Below are 10,528 nucleotides of genomic sequence, written 5' to 3' on the forward strand. Positions count from 1 at the left end.
CTAAAATAAGCCAAAAAAATAATTTTGCCCATTTGACGTAACTTATCTAAAGCAGCTTATAAACTGAAAACAGCTTATAAGCCAAAAAAAAAAAAGTTGGGCTGCACCAACTCATTTTTTTTTACTTATAATCTGTTTTCAGCTTATAAGCAACTTTTTTTAAGCCCATCCAAACAGGCTCATATTCAACTTTATACAAGTTGAGGTGTTTACTTGTGCACACCCAAAGTTGGAGGGCGTACTTGCCAATTGAGATCAAGTTTAAGGGCATGTTTATGTATTATGCCTAAAATAAAATAGGGCATTCCATTTTGTTGTTCGATGGAATTGTTGTTATTGTTTAAAACAATTACTTTGACTATCTTTTACCCAAGTGCCCTAAACGAGTAACGCTAAAAATTAATTAAAGTGACCTTTCTCTTTGTCATTGACACAACTCTTAACAATTTCACACTATTTTATTTTCTTCTTATTTTCGTGGTATGTCTAAAATTTATATGTGGCTATATACGGTCTAAAACGATGAAATCGTATTCTCTGAAGTACGCCTTGTCTGATATGAATTTGGACAGCATATGAAACGAAGTCATTTAATTGTGGACATCAAGTATATGTAGGTTGAGATTCAGCGTCTCTATCTTCCAGGTTTGTACACACTCTACTTTCCCCATACTCTACTTGTGATCGAGTGAATATTACCCATAACCAATTTGCCAATATTTACCCAAAATTTTTATCAATAAATTCGTCTTAGGTAGTCTAGTTAGATACTTTAATCAAGTAGGGGTATATCCTTAATTAATTTATTTTCATGAACTGAGTCATGAATCATGATGTGCTTCTTTATACTCCATCAAGTATCTCTTAAGTCTTACTAAAAATCTTGACATATTTTCAATTATTGTCCAAAGACAAACAATGTTGGATTTTCATCATTTTTGTTAGAAATAATAATTCAAAATTGTAGGAAATCAAATTAGTTAGGATTTGATATTTTAATTCATATCTAATTAGAATTTATAGTCAAATTAATATAGGAATAAGTTTTCTTGTTTTGAGTAAAAATAGGTTTTATACTATTATAAATAGGGATGTTGCTGGCTATTTTTATAACAAGAGAAAACAGGAGAGATTGTGGAGATTGTAGAGAATATTTAGATATTCATAAAATTTATCAATAAATTATTTTCCTTCAAATAGATATCAGAGCTTCTACGATCCTTGTAGAGAATCAAAGAGTTTTTGCTGCTGGGGGCGGCTATAACTCATAGATGTTGCCCGTCTGGGCAAGAATTATGTAGGAAAACGTCGGGCCAATATTATAGGCATGAAGAATAATCATGTTGAGAATGATTGAGAAATATATTGCATGTTTCAGTAGGTGCAAACAAATATGCACAACAAGAAGAAATTCTTCTCTATAAGCTGGACAAAAGTGGGCAAAAAATATAAAATAAAAATGGAAGTTGATTACAAGTGCATCAACAAAAATTGAATGTTGATGATAAGTGCATCAACGGGGTTGGAGACAAGTGCTTCAAAAATATTGAGTGTTGGTGACAAAGTGCATCAACAAAATTTGGTGTTGGTGACAAGTGCTTCAATAATTGATGGGCGAGAAACAAGTGCCTCAAACAATTTGAAGATGGTGACAAGTGGATCAAGAATTAGATATAAAATTTTGAATTACGGGAGAATGTTGAAAATAATAATTCAAAATTGTAGGAAATCAAAATTGGTTATGATTTGATATTTTAATCCATGTCTAATTAGGATTTATAGTCAAATTAATATAAGAATAAATTTTCCAGTTTTGAGTTAAAGTAGGTTTTATATTATTATAAATAGGGATGTTGCTTGCTACTTTTATAATAAGAGAAAATAAGAGAGATTGTAGAGAGCGTTTAGAGATTCATAAAATTTATCAATAAAATATTTTCCTTTAATTTTCGTGCATGCAGCCATGCCGATTAAAACTCGTCTAAAACAAATAATTAAACCTGTATTTCTTTGTTCAAATAATTCAAGCATGAATTGAAGCACCCTCCTTCCCCAGTTAGAACCCAAGGTTGAAATAATTGAAGTGTGAGGATTAAGTTGTCATGTTCTAAGTTTCCATTTTCATGCAAAGACAATGCCAAATGGAAATGGGCCTAGTGGGCCTGTGCCAGGTGGAGCATACAAAACGGGCTGAAGCATCTCTATGTCGGGGCCCGGGCCCATTATAGTAGAGTCACGCAAGGAATCTCATCACGCTCCATCTGTTTGTACCTTGCCTCAATCATGTGATACCTACATTTTATCCACCGGCACTGTTAAAGAATGTGCTCATCAAAGAGTCAGTAAGACACCCAGCCTCATTTATTTGCACCTAATCAAGTCTTAATTTTAGTGCCCGTTTGGTCATAATAATTTTCACGTTTTCCCGGATTTTTTTTTCAGAATTATATTTGGACATAGAATTGTTAATTATAATTTTTCAGAATTTAGAAAACTTCAAATATCTGTTTTTACATTTTTAATCTTAATGAAAACAAATGCGCTCTTAAGACCCACTCCCCGTTCACTGCTGATTTGATTTGGATGGCAACAATTATTTTGGTTAATGCAATATATTTCTAAGACCCACTCCCTGTTCACTGCTGATTTGATTTGGATGGCAACAATTATTTTGGTTAATGCAATATATTTCCAACGGAAAATGCAATTTGAATTTAGGAAATTACTTGCTCCCACTCCATTTTTTTCAGTGGAATCCATCACTTTGTTCTAGAAGCTTTTAGACAACGACAAACCTTTAAAATGACAATGGCAATCATGGAGAGGTGTGGAGAGACTGACAGTGAATAAATAGGCATAAAGTTAGTTGAACAATTCATAGCTTCTACTCCCTCGGTCTCATATTACTCGATCACTTTTTTTTTTTTTACGTCTCTTAAGAGATCATAAATAGATGTATTTTACTAGCTTACCCATATCTTTCTCCAATAAACACATTCTAATCAATATTGACTATTTTCAAGAACATTTAATACTAAGAGTAAGATGAAAAGATTTAATTAATGTTATCTTGATTTTGTAAACGAATAAGTAATTTGAGACATATATTTTTAGTAATGTGGCCAATTAAATACGGGACAGAGGGAGTAATAATATAAATATTGTTATATTAATTATTGTTGGATTGAGGGATAGGGAGATTCAATGTTATTAAGCATTCCTCACCTTAATAAAACCATTTTGGATGGAGCGACGTTTGTAATAGGAAACTCAAGTACTGCCAAACGTAAAAGCAAGAGTGGTTCTTGAATGGGTTGATTGATTGGTTAGCATGCATGCCTAATATAATTGACTCCCAAGTTTTATGACTAACCTCTTTGTTCAGTGTGAACAAACATTATGTCCTTTTCCTATCATCATTGTCCAATTCGAGGGTTATATAGTTAAAGGTAGAAAGAAAACAACGGGAGAAATAAGAGAGGAAATAATATGAAGTTTGTATATCTTGTGCTTTTCATTTCTCTATCTTTACGACTACACGAGACGGAAAATGAACAAGCTCGTCATAAATATGTACAATGGAAGAATTTGAAAAAGAAACCTGAGCCAATACTTTCATTAAAAAACCATCAACTACTTCGTTAAAACTGGATCGATGTTTTCTGTTGATCGAATCTCCCACACACTATATGTATTTATTTACCTGCATCGATGTTTACATCAAATCATATTAACTTATCATTGTTAATAATTAAATAAAATAAGAATATACGTTAATTAATCAATATTAATTAATAAAAAAATTAAATGCAAACACATAACATCATAATTAAGTAATAAGAATTTAAATCCAAACACATAACATGCATTTGATTTAATATAAGTGCTGATAGGAGTAAATTTTACCCACATTATAAATTGTCTACTCTATACACACTATAAATTGGTTTCCTTTACACCAATACGACATTCAGAACAACATGGTTATTTCAGAAAGGGAAAAGTGGCAAATATATTCCTTAACTTTGTGATATAGAGCAGATATACCCCTCCTTTAAAAAGTGATGTAAATATATCCTTGTTGTTACACAAAGGGTGCATATATACCCTTTTCATTAACATAGACCTACTTTTCGAATTAAAATTCATTTACTCCTTTTTTAAAATTAAAAACTACTTTTTTTTTCCTTTGAAAAAAGAGAAACTCACAGAAATGACTATATAGTTAGAGTTGTTAACAACCTAGCTATGTTTTGTATATTTACATTTCGTAGCTGGTTTTTAGGGGTATTTGAGTGTATTTGAATACACTTTTCAGTTGTATTTGTAGCTAGGTTTTAACTATCCCCGCGTGTATTTGAGTGTATTTGAATACACTTTTCGGTTGTATTCGTAGCTAGGTTTTAGATATCCCCTTGTGTATTTGAATACACTGCTCCGTCATATACATTTGTATATAAATGAAACAAACAACACATAAAATTAAAAATTCAATTCATTTGGCAAACATACAGTCATAATACAAATCAAAATATATATTCAGCCATATACATATGTATATAAATACACATACTATTGTATTCAGCTTTTGCAGTACGTAAACCAAATACATTCAAATACATATATACAACTGCATAGAACTACGAAATGAAAATTGTAGCTACGAAATGTAATTAACTTAAATAGTAAGTAGTTATTAATCATAAATACCTCTTAGAGTTAGATATAGCATGTACAATTTCCTTTAAAAAAATCACTGACCCATTATCATTAATGGATACCCTTTTCATTATCTTTAATGGATACAAATTAAGACGAAGATATTTACGACATATGATATAGACTAAAAGTATGGAAGCGATCTATGATAAAAACCAATTTGGTTTGCTGACCTTGTGAATAAAATTAGAAGTAAGCTGAGCATCTTTAGCAACCACAGCAAATGCATGTTCCACTGCTACAGCTACTTCATTGAGTAAACTATTTTCCGGCAGCTTCTCGGTCACTCCTGTCATTACATTTTCCGTCTAGGTCGGGTCAAGGTTAAAAGGTTATGGGTTGGGTTAAGGTTAAAAGGTTATGGGTCAGTAATTTTTTAAAGAAAAAAGGTGGTTTTTTTTTTTTTTTTAAAAAGAGTAAATGAATTTTAATTCGAAAAATAGGTCTCTATTAATAAAAATGGTATACCAACGAAGGAATATTTGCACTACTTAAAATTGAGGGGTATATTTGGTGCTTTTACCCTTGACAAGTAATTTATAGTCAATCAAATGGCATTCAATTACAATACGTTAACATGATAAGATCAAATTCATTGAAGTGATAGAGATCATATACAACAGAAATTACAGAATCCGCGTAAAGCTTTTTACACCGTGTTTTACACATAGATGAAAAATTGGAATTAAGGTAAACCGAAAAAGTAGCAGAAATAAAATCCAACGGCCTCAAGGTCCCCACACGCATGCAAAGTACCTATTAAATCCATCCATTTCCAAGATCTCCTCTTCATCATCATCTTCCCCATTTTTCTCTTCAAAAAAAAAAGTTAAAATTTCCCCCCTCATTCGTTGATGTTAGTTGAGTTTCAGATCATCTAATTCCATTTCTTGGTACACCTAGAGAAACTCAATTTTTCCATGGGGTTTTCTTGAAAAAATTAATCTTTCATTGAGTACCTCAAACGTAAAACATCATGGAGGTAGCTAGAATTAAGGAATTATTGCTCCTATGGAGCAGAATTAAATCTACCCGTGTTGCTCTTGTGGGTGGAAACCACACCGCTTCAAGATTTTGTACACGCTAAATTCACTCTTCTTCTGCCGTTGGATTTTCCTCTCTCTTTGTTCTTTTATAGTTGAGTTCTTGAAGTACAACTATAGGAGCACAAGCTACAATCAGTTTTTACAGTTCAAAAGTTGTAGAAGCAATTCAAGTGATGGATTTTGGTGGTGGGTATTGCCCCAAGAGGGGAAAAAACAAGGGGAATCATTTCCCTGGTGTTAAAATTGGGTTGAATCAAGATGCCCTTTTGATTATTAATTTACCTGATTCGAGGGCTTTAAGGATTATGTCTCGGTCGTTGTTCTTGGCAATGGTTCTTCTCATATTGCCTTCAATTGGGTCCATACTAAGAGGCTCAATCGATGATGTAATTGACGTGAATTGTGATGAGACGGACTTTAACATGTTGCATAATCTTTTTCGCGATTTGGCTGATGAAGGCCTTGTTAAAAAGGGCCATAAAGGGCTCTTTTTGAGTTCTGAGAATGATCATTTGGTGAAAGATTTGGATTTGTTGAATGTCAATGTGGTTGATCCGGATATGGATAATGAGAATTCAATTCCAAATGAGACGTTCGACTTTGTAATTGTATCGACTAAATGGAACAGTAAGTTCATTGATCGCGTGCTTAAAATTGGTGGCATTGTTGTAACTCAATTGAGCAATGATCCTTTAGCTGGGCTTAAAGCTCTAGCAAACTATAGAATTGTGTATATTCGACGATTTGACAAGACAATGGTGGGAATAAGGAAGATTGGGATACTAAATGATGAGCTGAATTCGCGAAAAAAGGACATTCTTTGTGGAACCACGCCTGAGGCTAAGAAAGTTGCATTAAAAGGATTAGAGGATGTGTTGTTGGAGCCACCAAAAAGGGCAATGTTGAAATCGTTTTCAAGGAAGATGAAGTTTCTTCCTGAGTTGTTAGGTGATTCGCTTGAGAATTACCCACGGAGAGTTTTCGTTTCTGATGAGAAAAATGGTGTAGCAGAATGGTTTAAGAGGAATTACCCTGCAAATGATCAAGATTTTGAGATTTACAACTTGGATGTCGACATCCATGAGTCAGATGAATCGGAGAAAGGGGTGGCCTTACTTGGGGCGGCAGAATGGTTGAGCAAAAATGTGAAGGAAGAGGACTATGTTGTAATGAAAGCAGAAGCAGAAGTGGTGGAGGAGATGATCAAGAAGAAGACAATATGTTTGGTGGATGAGTTGTTCTTGCACTGCAAAAACCAATTGGAAGTTGATAATGATGATGATGATGAAGAGGAAAATGGAAGCCAGAAGAGGGCTTATTGGCAATGTTTGACATTGTATGGGAAGTTGATAGATGAAGGGGTTGCTGTGCACCAATGGTGGAGTTGAATCTAAGACACTTGGTTTAGCTTTGTATTTTCTCAATCACTTGTTATTGTTATTCATTTCATTTATCATGCGGTCATCAATGGCTTGGCTTTCCTGTTTGACCCATTGTTGCTTGCTTTTAGTATGTCTGTATGTGTATGTTGACAATGTTGGAATAAAGATTGTTGTGTGATTTATTTAATGTTTTCATCTTCTGCCCTTCTTTTGATTCTGTTTAGGGACTTGTTACTATTTGGGATCTTTGGAATATTCATGTTCCTATTGCTACGTGTAATAGAATAAAGGAAGGGAATGATTAACAGGTTAGAGTTATATAATAGGATGATAAGAACTATTGATGTAATTTAACCAATTATAACAATTGTTTTTTAATCTCTTAGTCCTGATAGAATGATGATTCAAATGAAAAGAAAACTCGTGCTTAATTTATGCACGTTTAAAGAATAATCGAGATTAAAGTAGGTCCTGTGGAAAAAGGGGTTAAAGTGGGTTGACCTTTTCACTTGGGTAATGTAAGTGAAGAATAACAATTTTTTAGTGTGAAAATAGAAGTTTTAGACAAAAATATTCCTAGCTAGCGAAAATGCAGCAAAAAATCAATATGGTGAAGTTCCAAACTTTTACAAGTGAAATTCTAGCAGTGTGATCAAGTGAAACAATTACGACTCATTTTCCTCGCCTACTACTTGCTCTTCCATGGTTCCTCTTTCTTTCGACAGCTACTCTGTGCGCAACATTTTTATAGCAGGAGAAAACTGGGATCAAAGTAGTATGTTGCACTTAGAAGCTTCAACCTGGTTTCCTTCTACACATTGTTTCTCGAGGCCTGCTGTATTTAATTGAGAAACACATCAAGAAATGAATAAACAAAATTCGTGGCTTGGATTTCAAAATTCTGTTGTACCAGACTAGATACTTATCACTTGTCATATAAAAAATGAATGCAATAATGCAGTCAGTAATAGCACTCCCAATTGACACTTCATACTGATTGAGAATCAGATCGAATATGTTACTACTTGATTTTGCAACGTTTTTTTAATTACCAAGACAGAGCAGAATAGGACGACCTGAAAATTTTATGACCATAAGATACAGTTATACTCCAATACAATGAATTAGAGCTTCACGTGTAGAAATTTCAAAGTAGTACTTGTCCTTTAGTCTCGACTGTCATAGTCTTAGTAATTTTAGATTATTCGTAAAATGGCAAGAGTTTTAAATCAATCATGAGTCATGAGCATATGGCATTAGATCCCACCAACATTCAGTGCAAACAACCACTGAACATTAGAAAAATTCAGTGGGAAAATAGTAAGCCTGTCAATCGGTTGACCCGGGACCGGTTAGCCAACCGACCGTTACCAGTTTCCAAACCGGTAAAGACTAACGATTACCGGTTAGCCAGTTGGTTTGGCTTTAACTGGCTCGAAACCGTTACCCTTTTACCAAATCGGTAACCGGTTAGCCCAAAAACGTTTTTTTTTTTTGTTTTTTTTGCTAAATTACGTATTTTTACACATAAATTAACACTATAGTTTATTAGTTGTATATATATATATATATATATATATATATATATATATATACTAGTGTCACTTGGCCAGTGCTTAGCTCGGGCCCAAACCGACATTAAGATTTTAATTTGTAGATATTTTTTAAAAAAATTCTGTTTTTGATTCTTTATTCTTGTAACATAAGTTTGACGTTTTCGAAAGACTTATAAAATATTAAAGTATAAAAACGCATGTTAATGAAAAACATTTTTCTTAGTTTATATATTAGATTTTTTTTAGGAAAAAAATCAATAATTGAAAGCTCTTCTAATTTAATATTTTGAGATTAAGTGCCTGATGATCCAAATTGAGCTTTTCATGTGTTAAATTAATTTCATTTTAGTTCTTTGAATTGAACTCATATTGACTAACTTATTTTTTTACCTAAAATATTTTGCAAAATACCGGATAATTAATATGTTATATAATTTAGAATACAATAGTTAATTTTAACATGAAAAAAAATTCTTACTCCTAAATTATACTTCCCCCGTTTCAATTTATATGAACTCATTTGACTAGACACGAAGTTTAAGAAAGAAGAGAAGACTTTTAAACTTATGGTCCTAAATGAGTCACATATATTTTGTGTGGCTGTAAATCATTGCATAAAGGTAAAGTGTTTCCAAATATAGAAAGAGGTCATTCTTTTCGGCACGGACTAATAAGGAAATAGGTTCACATAAATTGAAACAGAGGGAATATTAAATATATTATCCGGTTTTTTACAAAATATTTTAATAGTAAAAAATATACTTTTTGTAATTGTCTAGTATTATTACTGTATCAAAATTATATTTCTTTAAATACAATGTTTTTCAAACATTTTTAAAATATGTATAAAAATAATATAGTTCCTCTTTTAATATAGCAATTTATTAGATAATTTTACGTTAAAAGTGCGCGCACGTAAAATTTTCTAATCAACTACCATACTTCGGATTTCATTTTTCGATTGAAACGGAAAGGCTATTAGTTACATTTTTAATAAATTTTAAAAGTATTTAACAATGATATATTGAAAAAAGTTTAATAATATTTTCATATAAAAAACTCAAATACGTATGAGTATGCTTTGTGGGGCCCACTATAACATTTTCCATGACATCATCTTTTTTAGTGGCATAAAAAAATCCCTAAAAGTTCCTAAAATTTACTAAAATGTATGACAAATTATAAAGTCATAAAAATTTCAAGTAAGGGTAAAAAGAGATAAAAAAAAATCATGTGAGGACTACAAAAAATGGAGATTATCCCTTATATATAGTAGTAATATAAGTTTTATATATATCCAGGTTATAAGTATTAAGAAACTCAAGATTGTATATTTTTAACTTAAGCATATTTATATATGTTATGTTACTATATATATATATATATATAAAACTTAAGTATATTTAAATATGTTATGTTATGTTTGTATATATGTGTGTGCGTGTGTGTGTTTTTTTAAGTTATATGTTTTACTTAAGTTTATATATTTAGTATTTACTAACAAGTAACAACTTATGAGAATTATAAAATTCAGTGTCCAAGACTTTCGTAACCCAAAAATAATTTTTTGGAACCAAAATAACCCATTAAAAAAAAAGAATCAAAATAGGCTTTACGCACATAATCTGTGCGTAAAAGGACCAAAGTGTAGTTTTACACTTAAGTCCTTTTACACACAGATTCTTTGCGTAAAAGCTCTTAAATATACCGGCCCCATCTTCCCCATCACTGGTCCCCCACGATCAAAAGAAAAAAAACAGCCATTAAAGGTGCATTTCTGAGGTCCCACGCGATCAAAAACATCGTTTTCTTGTTGATTTTCAAT

General features: G+C 32.0%; 1 protein-coding gene across 1 annotated transcript; it reads left to right on the plus strand.

Annotated features, from left to right (window-relative positions):
* Window positions 1–5,938: 5,938 nt before the first annotated feature.
* LOC132644641 (uncharacterized) lies at window positions 5,939–7,153 on the plus strand. The gene has a single exon (XM_060361239.1). It carries the CDS (start codon window positions 5,939–5,941, stop codon window positions 7,151–7,153), a length of 1,215 nt encoding a protein of 404 aa, XP_060217222.1.
* Window positions 7,154–10,528: the final 3,375 nt, after the last annotated feature.

This window comes from Lycium barbarum, chromosome 6, assembly GCF_019175385.1.
Source record: "Lycium barbarum isolate Lr01 chromosome 6, ASM1917538v2, whole genome shotgun sequence".
In the NCBI taxonomy this organism is placed as follows: Eukaryota; Viridiplantae; Streptophyta; class Magnoliopsida; order Solanales; family Solanaceae; genus Lycium; species Lycium barbarum.